This window comes from Podarcis raffonei, chromosome 6 (genome assembly GCF_027172205.1).
Source record: "Podarcis raffonei isolate rPodRaf1 chromosome 6, rPodRaf1.pri, whole genome shotgun sequence".
Lineage (NCBI taxonomy): Eukaryota > Metazoa > Chordata > Lepidosauria > Squamata > Lacertidae > Podarcis > Podarcis raffonei.
Genome location: NC_070607.1, coordinates 45,242,234 through 45,259,411, shown reverse-complemented (window position 1 = coordinate 45,259,411; position 17,178 = coordinate 45,242,234). Strand labels below are relative to the sequence as shown.

Genomic DNA, 17,178 nt, shown 5'->3' with positions numbered 1-17,178 from the left:
CTCCTCAAACAGCTGCCTGACCAGAAGAGAAAAGTATCTTCTGCTCTATGGCCATCTGAAGAAGTGACACTGCAGAGAATGGAGACCAGCAGTTCCCTCTGTCTGCCAGCTGACCAAGTGATTACAGGGAGCAAAATCCCCTGACCCTTAAGATGTCACACACATTATGTTGTTGTTGTTGTTTAGTCGTTTAGTCGTGTCCGACTCTTCGTGACCCCATGGACCAGAGCATGCCAGGCACACATGTGAAGTTAGGATTCTGTGCCTAACATTGTAACATCCCTTACTTTCACTTCCTTATATTCAATCTCATTTGTTATTTTGTTGCCCATTCGCCAAGTCTGTTTTGTTCTTGTTCAGTCGTTTAGTTATGTCCAACTCTTTGTGACCCCATGGACCAGAGCACGCCAGGCACTCCTGTCCTCCACTGCCTCCCGCAGTTTGGTCAAACTCATGCTGGTAGCTTTGAGAACACTATCCAACCATCTCGTCCTCTGTCGTCCCCTTCTCCTTGTGCCCTCCATCTTTCCCAACATCAGGGTCTTTTCCAGGGAGTCTTCTCTTCTCATGAGGTGGCCAAAGTATTGGAGCCTCAGCTTCACAATCTGTCCTTCCAGTGAGCACTCAGAGCTGATTTCCTTCAGAATGGATAGGTTTGATCTTCTTGCAGTCCATGGGACTCTCAGGAGTCTCCTCCAGCACCATAATTCAAAAGCATCAATTCTTTGGCGATCAGCCTTCTTTATGGTCCAGCTCTCACTTCCATACATCACTAATGGGAAAACCATGGCTTTAGCTATACGGACCTTTGTTGGCAAGGTGATATCTCTGCTTTTTAAGATGCTGTCTAAGTTTGTCATCGCTTTTCTCCCAAGAAGCAGGCGTCTTTTAATTTCGTGGCTGCTGTCACCATCTGTAGTTATCATGGAGCCCAAGAAACTAAAATCTCTCACTGCCTCTATTTCTTCCCCTTCTATTTGCCAGGAGGTGATGGGCCCAGTAGCCATGAACTTCATTTTTTTGATGTTGAGCTTCAGACCATATTTTGTGCTCTCCTGTTTCACCCTCATTAAAGGGTTCTTTAATTCCTCCTCACTTTCTGCCATCAAGGTTGTGTCATCTGCATATCTGAGGTTGTTAATATTTCTTCTGGCAATCTTAATTCTGGTTTGGGATTCATCCAGCCCAGCCTTTCGCATGAGGTGAAATCATTTTACCAAAAAAACCACCCTGTGTTTTTTTAATAAAAAAAATCAAAAGAAATACAACGGTCAAAATACAATCTATGCCTTAAAAGTTGCTTTTGGGGAGAATAGCTAATATATTTGTTTCAAACTTCTCAGCATATCCATGCTATCTGTAGCACAGTCAATCCTTGTTTTGCACAGGGGTTCTATTCCAGACCCCTGTGCGTGCCAGTGGGGCATCTGTAAGCCCGTTCCACCCCTTTTCATGACATACTAATGACTTCTTAGGGCTACTACCAGGTTCGGCACCATGCATGTGTGTGTGATCACACATCATTCGGCCATGGCTAAATTGGTCATTGCCTATATGCCTCCTGTTCTATATTTCCAAAAATGCACCCATCCACCTCACTGCAGAAGTCTGGACACAAGTAAAAAAACTATTAAGGGAGGACAAGCTGCAGGCAGGGATGGGTGCTGGTAGTTAGCCTGGCAACAACCAGAAAAGCACTTGATTTTCTGGGTGGGCCACCAAGATGGTACAGGAGGGCCTGGAGGGCACCTTGCCCAAGGCGCTCTCAAACTGAGTGCACAGTAAGAACTACTGTGGATTCTTTGTATGTGTTACTTAAAGTGGGAGAGGCATACACATCACTTCCAAGTAAGTTCCTGCTGATAGCCTCACTGTGTGTAATCAGGTTTATACCTAAGAAAGCATGCACAGGATTGTGGCCAGGATTCACATAACATTTTTCATTGATATTTTTATCTGGTCTGCATCCAATTTCTATTACACAATCCGTAAATCAAGCTGAACTTGTCTTTGAAACCTGTATGCAGCAGGAAAATTGATGGAGCAAAAAAGACAAGGGGTTAAAGTGTCTTCCTGTGTATAATATTAGTCCATATAAATGTTTCCCTGTGATATCACAAAACACTGGTACAATGTTTCCTCCCCCCCTTGCTAATTAGATAAGAATCTTTCTAGCTTGTTCTCTCCAAGGACACAGTTCTGGGCTGAAAGTTTCATTTTTAACTTGAGGGAGATGTTTCTCACCTTTTTCCCTCATTGGGAGGGCAGGTGATTTAACTAGCTAAATAATCCTAAAGGCATTTTAAACTAACAAGATAGAAAATTACTTAGAAATTCAATCCCTGAAATTCCACTGAGATTCTTGCTTTCTGTGAATGTTAAAGTGCTGGGAATCTAACTTCCCAATTTCTTCAGATTGAAACCAGTGCAGCATGTATGATGCTGAGCTGATGTCGCATACATGTTAGACGGATCTTTCCACATTAGTTTTGGATTTACTTCAGCTCCTCAGTAGAAGATATAAGTAATTTTTCAGGAGGCATAATCTTGCAACGTGATTTTCACACAAAAAATCACCTTCTGAGAGCTAGTCTTCCTGCCTCTACACCCACCTTATCACCAATTCAGGTTAATCCTCAAATACAGGACAGCAACAGTACCTGAATACAGAGCAAAATATATTTAGCCTGCAGTGTTATATAACCTGTCAGTTAACAAATGCATGACACAAAGTAAAGCCATGTAACCCAATTGAAACAGTTTGTATGGGAGGCTGATTTCCCTTGGGAACAGCAACATCAAGTAAGAAACTGAACCCGTTAAGTATAACCTTTTCAAAGGGCAGAAAAATTCAAAGGTAATCAAGGATTTTCCCCTAGAAGGGCATTTATAATTATATTCCACTTTTATTTATAAAAAGCCTTTTAATGTTGGTACTACAAAAGGACTCCACACAAAGAAGTCTTGCTTTATATAACTAGATTCCATCCCCAAGCCCTTTTATATGCAAACGGCTCTTGACACAAGCTAAGCACTGACAGAAGAGAATTCCCTTTCAGAACTGGGAGATACATTTCCAAAGTAGAGCATGAGAGTTTAGTCATATTTCTCTCACTAATACCATGGAAGAGATCACACACACACACACACACACACACACACACACTTATATGTACACATTCAAACTAAGTCATTTTCTTTTTCGTTCCAGAGTGGTGATTGTTGATTTCTAAATGCCATCAGACTGAGCTATTATTATATGATGGTAATAGGCAGATTCCAGTGGGCTCCTAATTTAACAGAGACCCACGCTACCGCACAGGAAGTCACATTTGAGGGATGAGTTCCATTTTTCTCCTGTGGTATATATATGGCCAGCAGAGTCTGAGAGCCTGAGGACAACCTTGGAGCAGAAGGAACAATTTCTTAGCAGCCACTATAATGCTTTTCTTTTTTTTTCCCTTTAGAGTGATTAGTCTGTATTTTTAACTCAAGTCAGATTCCACCCTTCCCAACCCATTTCCTGCAGATTGAGAGGAGATGCTTTGTCTATATGTAGACACGTGATAAGGAAATTGAGGGGGTTAATTTTTGTGAATTCTGGTCCAAACTGACCGATTTTATGATCCATGGACTCATGTGTGGCAGCTGTGAAAAAGGTGAATTTCATGGTAGGAATTTCATGCTAGGAATGTTTTGTTTTGTTTTCTAAACCCTACTAATATTATAATGCTTAGCTACAGATTTTATTTTATTTTTATACCACCCTTCATCCAAAGATCACAGGGCAGTTCACAACATAAAAATACAAAAAAGACCACAAAATACACAACAAAAACAAGCCGCTGCTCCCCATAAAAGGTCATACAGATTATTTAATCAGACAAAGACCTGGCTAGAAACATTATTTGTTTTATGAAAAGAAAATGCACGCATTGCAGAGGTGTATAAAATTACACAGTGTGGAAAAACGGGCAAGAGCAACATCCCCCTCCCTTCATAACAAGAGAAGCTGAATGGTGGGGGTTTCAGGACAAAGAAAAGAAGTACATAGTTAAAACTATGAAACTTACCACCACAATATGCAGCGATGGCCACCAACTTAGATGGCTTTAAAAGGGTATTAGACTAAATCATAGTGGATAAAACTGTTAGTAGGCACTAGTCGTGGTGCATATACGCTACCTCAAGGCAGCCTGCATCTGAATACCAGTCAATGGGGATCAACAGTGGCAGAAGGCTACTGCCTTCATTTCCTGTTTGTGGGCTTCTTTGTAGGGAAAAGGATGTGGGACCAGAATATGTTGGAGAGGATATCAGAAGCAATGCAGAGGAATTTCCCACTGCCCACCCACAGTGGTTGACCAATTGAGACACTCTGGTCAAAAGGCTATAGGTTTTAATCATAGATCTTTGCTTTCTGACAGGATGCTTTCATAAAATAGATCCATTTTAGGTGACTAGAATGAAATACAAACTAGTTTTTGAAGAGCTTTTAAGATGCTTTTGAGAAGGTTCAGATCAAAGACCCAGTTAACGTAACTCCACACATTAAATATTTAGTCCTTATCCAGTCAATCATTCCAGGATCTTGAAACTGAAAAAGGGGGAAAGAGGACATTGAATGTATTTCACTGTGGGATATTATATTGAATGAAGACCTACACAAGTTTGTTGATACAAATGGATGTCTTCTAATTGCTGCGTTTGTGTAACTCATATTGAGGGAATTCTTTCTGCACTTTCATGAATGTGAGAATAAATTCCTTCAAGTGTCAATTCAAAGGGGAATGAGTCAGTGTGGTGTAGTGTGCTTAATCCTTGGACAAGTTATGAAGTTGCAGCCTAACTGGGCAGTGGCAAGGCAAAAATGTAGTAATTTGCCTACCTATTTGAGATTAACATGCACCCATTCAAGACAGGGGTTGGTCTGAAATTGAGAATTGGGGGGGAGATGCCTCCCCCTTTCCATTAGTGAGAGCCTCAACACTAAATGGAAGGGTACCTTTGGATCCAACCCTATGGCTATAATCCTAAACACACTATTTAGTAAGTCCTGTGGGACTTAGTGAGGCTTACTTCTGACTAAACATGCATAGAAGTCCTATAAGTCATGATCAGACACATGTTGAAGCACTTGTCAGACACGCCAAAACTCAAATCCATGCTGATTGCACAGTGAGAAATATTGTTCTTGAATCATGCCGAAAGGTTTGTGTCCTTCATCTGGCAGCAACCTTTGAAATCTGGCCTGTTTCTGTGTGACCTAATTGCATCACTGTCTGTTTCGCTCTGCCCCCATGGACATTTTGAGTTCACCCACATATCATTATCTACTATACATATTAATTTAAAATAAACTTTCAACTTCTCTACGTTTCTGGCATTGAATTTTTTAAAAAGCTAGTAGAATTTTCTACTAGTGTCAATCTTCCTACATAGCTTATAAACAATCAGCACACTGAAAGATTTGTAGCTACTCTTCTCCCACTACTGCTCAGGTGTTCTGTCTCAACTAAGCTCCTGGTGATCAGGTTGAATCAGTCACCCTTACTGGATGAGCAGACATAAAGGTAAAGGTACCCCTGACTGTTAGGTCCAGTCGCGGACAACTCTGGGGTTGAGGCACTCATCTCACTCTATAGGCCGAGGGAGCCGGCGTTTGTCCACAGACAGCTTCCGGGTCATGTGGCCAGCATGACTAAGCTGCTTCTGGCGAACCAGAGCAGCGCATGGAAACGCCGTTTACCTTCCTGCCGGAGCTGTACCTATTTATCTACTTGCACTTTGATGTGCTTTCAAACTGCTAGGTGGGCAGGAGCTGGGACCGAACAATGGGAGCTCACCTCATCGCAGGGATTCGAACCGCCGACCTTCTGATTGGCAAGCCCTAGGCTCTATGGTTTAGACCACAGCGCCACCCGTGTCCTGGTGGTCAGGTTGAAGCAGTCACCCTTACTGGATGAGCAGACATAGGTAGGCTATAACAGATCACAGAAAGCAAGACAAGGCACAGGACCCTGGACAGGTCAGTGTGGCAGACGATTGCTGGAACTCACCCAAGGACAACTAGATCTGCTATTAACTCAGGAGCTGTGTGTTTCTTAAAGGACTATCACACAATATCACACCATGCAAGGGGGTAGAAGAATTTAACTCTTATCCCCAGCTGTGGTTCTGATAAAATCCTCTAGCAGAGCTACTATTTGCATTAAGAGTGATACCTCCATTAATGCTAATCGGCCTGATTTTCATTGGGACCATAGCAGGTAAGGAAATGGTTAACCCTCTCTCCCATCTCCATGGTTCCAATACTGCTAGCCCCAATCCCCCACAGTTGCTATTTACATTCAACACAAACCTGAAACTTGTTTAGCTCTGAGGTTATGAATGTTTATCAGATACTTTCTGGGCACCAAATAGAAGATTCTATCATTTTTAAAATTATAAAAAATAATAGTTTGTACACTGTAAAGCTATACAGCTTGTACTGTTATAAACAAAGCTGATTAATATTTAAATGTCATCCTCAGCTATGTGGAACTGTAGCTGAAACAGATTTCGTTTTAAAACTGCATGATGTATATTAAGGCAGTAGTATAATCTACTTACATACAGGAAATTGAGGTCAAGTAGAAATTTATAAGCTATAAAACAACCTTTAGAATATTATAAAGCAAATAACATTTTATTAAGCACTTTGTAAAATGTGAACCTGAGAAATGTATAAGAAATAAAAAACATACTTTCTTAAAGTAAGAAAAAATGCTCTAATAAAATTCCATTTGTACTATCTTTCTCTTGTAAAATGTAACTCGCACCTTGCTTTGGGGGGCTATTTTATCTCAATCATCAGCTAACAAAAGCCTGAGAATCCTGTTTTCCTTACAAATAAAAAAGATTTCTAGTTTTCAGGATGAGAGTGACTGCTGCAAGGGTAACATTGGTATAATGGAAACATGGAGTCAGTGATTTGTTTTAAATATTTAGGGTTGGCAAGACTGATCCTTAAAATGGAAGCATAATCATTAAAGCACATGTGGAAGGCAGTGGAGTTCCATTCAATTTAACAGATCACATGCTGTTCTGATATTTCAAGGCTGCACCTAACCTGAAACCAGACTGTGCTACACTCAGAGATAATTCTCTCACTTCTAAACCACCAGGTCTTTAGCTCTTATTAACTTGCCTTCTACACAGAAATTATTCAGGTCACATACATTTGGTGTTAAAAGTTCTATGTAGTCTTTCAGGTAGTCTTTCAGTCTCTCAGTCACTACCCAAAAGAATCATCTCCCTAATATTTTGCAGAGTGAAAGATTGAGTTAAGATCACAGATATCACTGGAGGTGGCCTCCTTTACTAATAAAATTAGTACCAAGCTGAACAAACAAACATCTCCTTCATGTTTTTGGTAAAATCTACCCTGCAATCAGAGGGACGCAGGTGGCACCGTGGGTTAAACCACAGAGCCTAGGACTTGCTGATCAGAAGGTCAGCGGTTCGAATCCCTGCGACAGGGTGAGCTCCCGTTGCTCGGTCCCTGCTCCTGCCAACCTAGCAGTTTGAAAGCACGTCAAGTGCAAGTAGATAAATAGGTACCGCTCCAGCGGGAAGGTAAACGGTGTTTCCGTGTGCTGCTCTGGTTTGCCAGAAGCGGCTTAGTCATGCTGACCACATGACCCGGAAGCTGTACGCCGGCTCCCTCAGCCAATAAAGCAAAATGAGTGCCACAACCCCAGAGTTGGTCACGACTGGACCTAATAGTCAGGGGTCCCTTTACCTTTACCCTGCAATCCTTTAGAAGAAAACACAACTGGCATACAAATATATGCACTGGGACATGGATTACTGCTCGCTGATGGGCAAACTTTTCCTGACTCACTTCAGTGGATTAGCTTTTTCTGAAGAACTGAAACCCCACACAAAGGCTTTTCAAAGAGCTTGCAAAAAGCATGTGGATGAGCCTTGTACTAACCCTCCATGATTACCCCACTCTATGAACACCAAGACCCTACAAATTCCCCTTTCATTTTTATGAACTCACTTGGCAAAGGGAGAGTGTCAAGAACACCAGCAACTTTCTCTCCTCTTTTGTACCTCATTCTGCCAGGATACCTAACAGATAGATGGAAGAACAGCCTCCCAGACTGAGAAATATAGTTCTCTATGGCTCCTGAATCCAGTTGTGCTTTGGTAGATGGAGAATGATTAACGGGGGGGGGGGAGAGAGTTTGCTGTTGCCACTGCCCTTGCTAGGGAGTGTTTTCCAAGTAAGTTTGGAGAAAGGAAACCAGAGAGGGATAGCTGACTTGCAGGCAGTGATGGTTGGGGAATGTGAACCATGAAAAAAATCAAGCCCAAACCAAAATTCTGGAGGGCCTGAATTCACTCATAGTGGAGTAAGACTTTTCATACTTCAAGTTCCCACGTCAAACCTTCTCCACCAGCACCATTAGTCCAAATTCTATAATCCATTCCCAAATACACCTCACAAATAGAGGACATCTGGCAAATCAAAGGTGAACTTGTTTGCTACAGTCCTAGCGTGTCAGGAGTCCTCTACTGATAGTTTATATAATGGTTCCTAGTTCCAGAATATCACAATCCCACAGACTATAACAGTTCAATATTTCCAAGGAGGAAAAATAGATTAAAATAATCTGAATTAGCAAAATTTTGCAATGCCCATTATTTCTGAAATTTTGATTTAACCTTTCTTTCCAATCTGATAGTCAACAAATTATTGCTCAATATTCAAGAGAAAAACATGGACATCAAATTCCTGAAAGGTGCAGTTTAGATGGTTTCAAGGCATTCTAGGACACGGCATCTGTTGCTCATTCTTTTCTTTACCAACCGTGCATCATTTGTTTGTCCTTGAGTACAGTCAAGCAAATAGTAAGCAAAAGAAAGAAGTAGTTAACTATCTTATACTAATGTAGAAACAGCATCACAGCCGGTTCTTTTAATAGGCTTATACAAAATAGGCTTGTATAGATTGACAGTAAACAGCATAACACACAGTCCATTGATCATTATTCCCTCCAGCAGGTTTTCCTGCCATAAAATGGGTTATAACAATCTGCAGTTGATTCTGCTTTCTCATCCCAGCAGAGCCATTAAGTTCAAACTTCCCTGAAACTTCACCCATTTCCATGCTTTTTTTCAATGAGTTCAGAACAGGGAAAGTGCGAATTTGAGGGAGGGGGCAGGGATGACCTGCAAACTTTACTGATAATTTTAATTTTTGAAACAAACAAACAAACAAACAAACAAACAAACCTGTGTTTCTAAACGAACCATAAATTGTGACTGAAGGACTTTCCCTTTTTTTATACAATAGCTAATCAAACACAGAACAATCCCTAGAGGAGTGATTTTCATATATAAAATAACCCAAGGTTTTGTGAATGACAGACTGTGGCCATATTATTTCTTTATAGCCACTTTGATGATGTTTGCAGAGCACCAGGAGTTAGTGGTGACGAACCTGGAAGTGCTTTGGGGGTATTAGCAATACAGTGGTACCTCCAGTTACGAACTTAATTCATTCCGGAGGTCCATTCTTAAGCCGAAACCACTTGTAACATGAGACACGCTTTCGCTAATAGCACCTCCCGCTGCTGCCGCGCTGCCGGCGCGCGACATCCGCTCGCATCCCGGGCAAAGTTCACAACCAGGAGCATGTACTTCCGGGTTAGCGGAGCTCGTAACCTGCAGCGTTTGCAAGGAGGATGGTACATAACACGAGGTTCCGCTGTATACAATTTCTTCACTCTGATCTCTGTACAACAAAGCCTACTGGGGGGAAAGGAGAAGTCACTAAACAGACTTCATTCTGTGATCATTTGGCATAAGACTATCACTTGAAGAACCATGACACAGTTCTTGTAATTTTGTTACACCTTTGATCACCCAATTTTTATTTATTTATTGGGATAATGAAAGCATGCTAGACTCTACTTGAACATTTAGTAACTCTCCCATTTTTATGACTACAGAAAAACATAGGTAGAGATCACCAGATAGGTCAGTATCCCCAATATATGCTTAGATAGTAAAATCAAATAAAATTCAAACAACGTTCCATTCCCATAATTCTTATAAAATATAATTTTATTTTTTAAAAAATTAGGATAAGGGGATATTTTATTTTTTATAATTTTAAGCTGTTTCAAACTGCTTTTAATATTGTGCTTTAATGTTGTAAGTTGCTCTGGAACCTTATGGTGAAGAGTTTGTGAAGAAGAAAAAGGAGGAGGAGAAGGAGGAGGAGGAGGAGGAGGAGGAGGAGGAGGAAGTCTGCCCCAAACCAGAGCTCCAATGATGTTATAGTGCATACAGATGTATGTATTTCTATATTTCATAGCTGTTTCATAGAACTATAAAGTTGGAAGGGACCACAAGGGTCATCTAGTCCAACCCCCTGCAATGCAGGAATCTTTTGCCCAATGTGGGGTTTGAATCATGACCCTGAGATTAAGAGTCTCATGCTCTACCGACTGAGCTGCTTCAATGGATAGAGCAATCTTATGTTCATGTCTCTATGCACAGTACAAGAATTAATTAACACTATGCACTTATGTATTTGGCAATCACAAACCAAACGGTGGAAGGATTTAAAAGAAGGATGGGGAAAATGTGACCATCCAGATATTGGACTACAACTCCCTTCAGCCACCACCAGCAAAGCCAGTGCTCAGGGATGATGGGAGTTGTTACCCAACAATATATGGAAGTCCATAGGTTCCTCACCCTTCATTTAAATTTAAAAGGCCATCTAGTCTTACAGCAGAATTAAGCAACAGGTAGATAATATCTGAATCAAAAAACTGAAATGGATCTGTCAATAACTTGTAGTTGGCTTCCTTCTCACCATTAATACGCCTAGAAAACTATTACTGCCCATTACTGTATTTGAAGACGCCATCTGAACACCTGGAAACTCCCAGAAAGGACCCAACAGAAGAATTTAAAAATGCTTCATGTTTTCATGACTATACAGTGGATTACAACATAAAGAATGTCATGCTGCTTCTATTTTGCTTAGCTATTCACATATTGCTGTTTCTGAAGCAACATCAATGTTGCATCTTTCTGAAATTAAGTAGCCCCCAAATGACTGAGGATAAAATTTCAGTGCAATCACTGCATAGGAGACAGGGTCATCACTGCACAGTATTTTGATTGCTGTAAGATTATGATTTCCTATACTCCGTATTCTTTTCAGAGCTGCTTAATACATTGTTGTTTTTTAAGGCAAGCATATTCAGAAATGTAGAAGTTATGTGTATTTTATCTCTTTTTAAGCTACTGTTTATTTTAATCGTATTTTGAATGTTTTTAAACACCTGTTTTTAACTGTTTTTATCGATAATTTTAAAAAGTTTTATATTATATTTTTGTAAACCCCTTAGAGATTTGTTTGTTTTTACAACCAAGCTCTATATAAATATTGTTTTAAAAAATATCATTTAGCATAGTTATAATACTATGCCAAAGCTATAATAACTGATTTGCCACTAATTACCTGGCTGATTTTTTTTCTTTTTAAAAAACTAACCACTCTACGGCAGAACAATCATGTCAGTATAAATGGTACCAAATGGGTATCTGCCATGGTACCAAGCTTGTAGGATTGCATATTCTTGAGATCATTTCACAGAATTTTAATGCTCAAAAGCTCTCAGACATAAAAAGTAGAATCAGATCTGCTTATCTTCATGCTAGCAAAAAGAACATGTGCCATTTGGCTCTATAACCACTGTGAACTTTGGTAATCTAATGGAAATTGCATGTCCTGTACTGCTGTTCCAGTTTTAATTTTCAAAGAATTTCAGGAAGCATTTATGGATTTAATTGTGGAAGTTTTCAGAGGAGAAAAAGTATAAATGTGATTAGTGTCAAAATATTAATGCAGCATGATGAGTGACTCACCAATCTCTGGGTATAATAACCTTATTCTGTCTCCTTTGTATGCTGCAACTTTAATCTATTACCCAACAGAAAGCATCTGCTTTCAATGAACTCTCTAAAACACTGATAATTTAAGTTGTTCCAAGATAACCAAGGGAGTAGGTGGGCAGTTCACCTTTTCTCAACCTCTTAAAACTGAGCATGAGCAACAAACACTGTAAAATCTTTAACTCACATTTTCAAGCTTTCTAGGAAAATGTCACATGAAGAAAAGCTAGGATTATTTAAAAAGTACTACATTATTTGCCAAGCTTTGACAGAGCAAGGTTCAACAGTTGTGCAGTAGTAGATGTTGGTTTTTTTGTGATAAAAAATGGAGTAGTTCTGTTGCAAATCCTCCATCACTCAATATGCCTGTTACAGAAAAACCAAGCTATAATGACCATAACCCAAAGAACCGTGAAATTAGCTCTATAAGTCCACAATTAAAAATCTACCATATAACTCCCCACTCCACAATGCCATATGGCCAACTGCTAAGGAAAAGCAAGCTTAAAAAGATGTTTGCGATATGATGGTGGAAGGGAGGGGGGGAAACCTGCTTGAAGAACAAAAGTTTTGTTTAAAAAAAAATCCACTAGCCTAGCAGAATCCCACCGCATCAGCTTAAAAATATCTGACTCAAAGTCAATATTTAGAATGATAACTTAGTAAATTCTTATACCATATTTTGAACACAAGCTATTTTTGCATTGTAGCTATATCACAAATAATTGGGTATGACCAAATGTACTCTAAAACCATTATTTCAACGTATGTAGCTATGTAGAAAGAGAAAAAATAAAATCTTTGTGCCTCCGTTATAAGGAGTTTCATGATTGTTTTGAACATTATGCCAATGTTTGTGCTCAGTCAAGAAAGAAAAGAAAAGAAAAGAAAAGACAAAGACTACAGATATATGCATCCTCCAAGATGGACATTTAAACACTGTCAGTATCACAATAGCAACTTCATTTTCCTTTTATGTAATTTGCCCTCTCCTTCCCTCCCACTTTTAAATTTTGATTCTCGTGTAGGGAAGCATGGAATAGAATTTATAGACCATTTATAGCATTTACAGCTTTCGGACAATATTGATCTTCAACCTGACCAACCCTACCTAATACAAGCCCTGCATTACTTTATAGTAAGAGAAGTAACATTTTGACATGGAAAAGGGACAGACTGGGCAGGATTCATGAGGGGTAATGTCCACATCCATATGTATGCCTGGGATTTTCCTTATTCAGACCCAACTTCAGGTTTCATGGGAACCTGAGTGGAATATCATCAATGGGCTCCCTCCCTTTGACTTGACAGTTCAATTGTAATACCATACTTCCAGAGTCCTCTGCACCTCATTGGTTGGCCCTAACCAGTCTTGGTATAGATCAGTGCCTGATCTTGGTGGCCACCAGTAGTAATGCAGGCCATACTTTTTGATACTAGAATTATGTAGCTAGCTCTGGCAAAACTAAGCAGAGGCCACCCTAAATAGTTTTGTTGTTAACAACAGCGGTAGTTGCAACAGGAAGTATAAATGCTGGACACAACATGGGCATGTTTTACATATGCCCACACAAAGTAACATCCCATTTTGGAGAAGCACATTACTTTGGGAACAGAATCATGGTGAATGTGGAGGGAGAGGATGGGAGAGTAAAGGTGTTAGCAATAAAATCCATGTCAGAATGTTTTTCTTCTTGTTTACATTTTTCTTTTAATATCTTTGGAGGCAAATTCAAACTATGTGGCAATTTCTCCATGTCACAATCATAATGCTTTATATGAACCTGTATTTGCCTATATTTCACAGTGCAGCTAAGCTCTATTGTGTCCTTGATAGCAACAAAACAAAAACATGTGTGGGTACATCAGCTTAGATGATGAATGCTACTGAATTGCCATTATGGTCCAGGGATTGATAAGGAAATATTACAAGTGGCAAATGCATTTATTACTCACCACACTAAGTCCCAGAAGTTCTCTGCAGTAGTAGTCCATGCTCCTCTTCTGTAAATTATCAAGATAATGCTGAAGCCGTGTGTAAGTGTAGGGGTAGCAGTAAGCGAACTGGTATATGTCATCTTCTCGATCAAAGCAGAAAGCAAATGACATAACGTAGTTCTTCCTGTGATCAGGGCAGCGATAATAATACACATTTTTGGGTGGCAGCCTTTGCCTAAAAGATAAGACAAATGCCACAATCAAAATCCATTGGCTAAATTAAATGCAACAGTGAAGTTGTACATATATGGAGAATGGGGAGTCTCTCTTCCCTGACATAATGGCTCTATGGCTCTGACTGCAGAGGAACAAATCTGAATCAGGTTTCGTATGTAGATAATCCACCTCCATTTTCCACGTAATCATCCACCACCTTCCAAGCTTAATGCAGATGAAGTTAAAATTCTGACAACTGAGATCTGGCTCATTCTAGTTCTTTGAAAAACTTCGCCTCTGCTTTACCATACGTCACAATTCTAGGTATGTCTACTCAGAAGACAGACCTATTAAGTTCAGGGGGGTCTTCAGTGGGGTATTAAGTCAAGTGGCTATAGGACTGCAGCCTTTCCTTCTATATTGCTGCTGTTCTTGTTTTTTTGCATTTATTGTCAATATTATATGAAAAATCTTAATAGTTAGAATAAATAGAATAAAACCACATCATAAGGCAATGCAGGTGTTGGCTCTGGAAGTAAGGGGAGGAACACAGTAGATTTTTTATTTAATTTGAATGAGAGAACCTTGTTCTGTGCAGCATCTATGCAGTAGCACAATAATTCAATATGATTATGTAGCAATCTTGGAAGGGTGAGTAAAAGACCCATTCCCTAGGCAGGCAGGCTGTGGGTACTGGCTTTACACCTTTATCTGCCTGGACAGACTCCACAAGGGTCTTGCAATTAAATACAACAAATTTTCCAATCCTATTTGGCAAAAGCATACTATCATCCCGCAGACAGTAGCTTATTCAATTAAGGAATATCATAAACAGGTCCTATCTAATGCTTGTAGCAGAAGTCAGCTACCGTCAGGCAATGATGGCGAAGAAAACGTAATATGATTTACAGACATAGCAGTAGTAATGTGTCCTACGGTAATAGTTCTGAGAAATGAGACAACTGGAGAGGATCAGTTTTGGCCTTTCATTGTTAATATGAAACGGAGGACAGAAAGTTCCCATGATAGAAGAGTCTTTCCAATTAGCGGCTGTTAAGGAGTATGCAAAGAAAAACGGACATCTTCCTGGCAAAATACAATGAAGACTCAATGCTGCAGTTAATTAGAGATGACATAAAAATTATTTGTCCTTCGTATTGCTTTGGCTTTTAAACTCCAGTGAATAAAGGGGACCACTCTTGATTGTTGCTCTTTGTTTTATTTACATTGTGCTGACTAAAGATCCTGATGTTAACCAGCCACAAACTACTACTACTACTACTACTACTACTACTACTACTATTATTATTATTATTATTATTATTATTATTATTATTATTATTATTTGCAGACCGCAAAGACAAAAGGGCAGAGGGTTATAGTTTTCAATCTGATATAAATAGCAGTGAAGGTGGGGGAATAGGCAAAGGTAAAGGTAAATGACCCCTGGACGGTTAAGTCCAGTCAAAGGCAACTATGGGGTTGTGGCGCTCATCTCGCTTCAGCCGAGGGAGCCAGCATTTGTCTACAGACAGTTTTCTGGGTCGTGTGACTAAACCACTTCTGGCAAAACAGGACACCGTGACGAGTGCCAGAGCGCACGGTAACGCCGTTTACCTTCCTGCCACAGCAGTACCTATTTATCTACTTGCACTGGTGTGTGCTTTTGAATTGCTAGGTTCATCCTGTTGCACGAATTCGAACTGCTGACCTTCCAGTCAACAAGCCCAAGAGGCTCAGTGGTTTAGAATACAACCAGCTAAGCAAATAGCTTCCTGAAATATCTTAACATATTTCTATCATCCAACATTACTCTGGTATGCTATCAGGTATCTCTCACTGTATATAAGATCAAACAGATTATACGGTTGTGAGTAAATAAACTGAAGCCCCCAGACCTCAAAATACAATGCAAGTTCAAACAGTGCATTGGCAAGTGCAGAACCTTTGTTTCTCCGCTGGCAACAGGAGAAGCTGCATTCATTATAATGAAACAATTCATAATGCTAGGAAAATCTACTTGAGATTTGTTTGATACTAGTTTGCTACTAGTTTAGATGGCACACAGTACAGGTTGCTTCTATTTTATTTTATTTTTAATCTCTTAATCTAACATGCTTGTGTGTTTCTGCAATCATGCTTTGGTGTTATTGCTGTCTTCCATTCTGGTCCGAAGAAGTCAAACATCTGGGTGTCAACAGTTTTAACGAAAATTATTTATCTACATGCTTGGATATTATAGTGAAACTTATAATTTAGGATAAGTCATAAGTCAATTTCACAACCCAGTGCCTTTCACTGGAGGAAAACCTACCCTTACTTGAGCGATAAAAATCCAAAGTCTCAGAAAAGGTTCAAACTCTTAATACAAAGCATGTCCCCCCTAAATATAATTGTAATGGGACTCATGGGGCTGTTAATCTATTCTTATCACTTTTAACACTTCGTCAGTGCTAATCTGTTCCCATGTCAAAGGGAAAAGGAGACTGGGTGTTTCAATACCAACAAAACATCTTTACATACAGGAGCCTAATCAGATTAGATTTTATCTGGGAATTAAAAAGGGAGGAAGGGAGAGAGACAGAGGAGCACAAGAGACAAGGTGCTAGATATGGCCAATCGGGGGTTTTGATAAGGAAAAGACATTGCTCAGTTCTTGCATTAACCTCTGTGTCCTAGACATACCATTGTTTAGTCTTTCCCTCTTTTTGTTCTACGCCTGCTGGAAAAGGACACCCACACACTGTAGCAGCAGCTGCTTCTATTAATTTAAAGCTATTACAAAAATTAAAATTAAACCCAATTACTTTGGCTGGTTTATAGCCGGAGAATGGCTGAGTCTGATTGTTCCCTCTGGTTATGGACAAAACAATATTACTACCTATAGGCAACTGCCAGTAGAATACTAATGTGACCTAGGCCTGGCAGGAACAGATTCAGAATGTGAAATTTAGCTGCATTTCTAAATAGACAGGGGAAAATATATATCTTATCACAGATCTGTAGAAATGCTCCACCCTTTCATGCTATAGGCCATGCAGTACGTGACAGCTAAAG

General features: G+C 39.8%; 1 protein-coding gene across 4 annotated transcripts in view; it reads right to left on the bottom strand.

Moving 5' to 3' along the window:
- BEND5 (BEN domain containing 5) overlaps positions 1-17,178 on the bottom strand; it is a 694,656-nt gene that overhangs the window by 446,315 nt on the left and 231,163 nt on the right. For all 4 annotated transcript variants that reach the window (XM_053392494.1, XM_053392492.1, XM_053392493.1 and 1 more), the window contains exon 5: positions 13,924-14,140. In XM_053392494.1, coding sequence (XP_053248469.1) covers positions 13,924-14,140 — 217 coding nt within the window. The remainder of the gene's footprint in view (positions 1-13,923; positions 14,141-17,178) is intronic.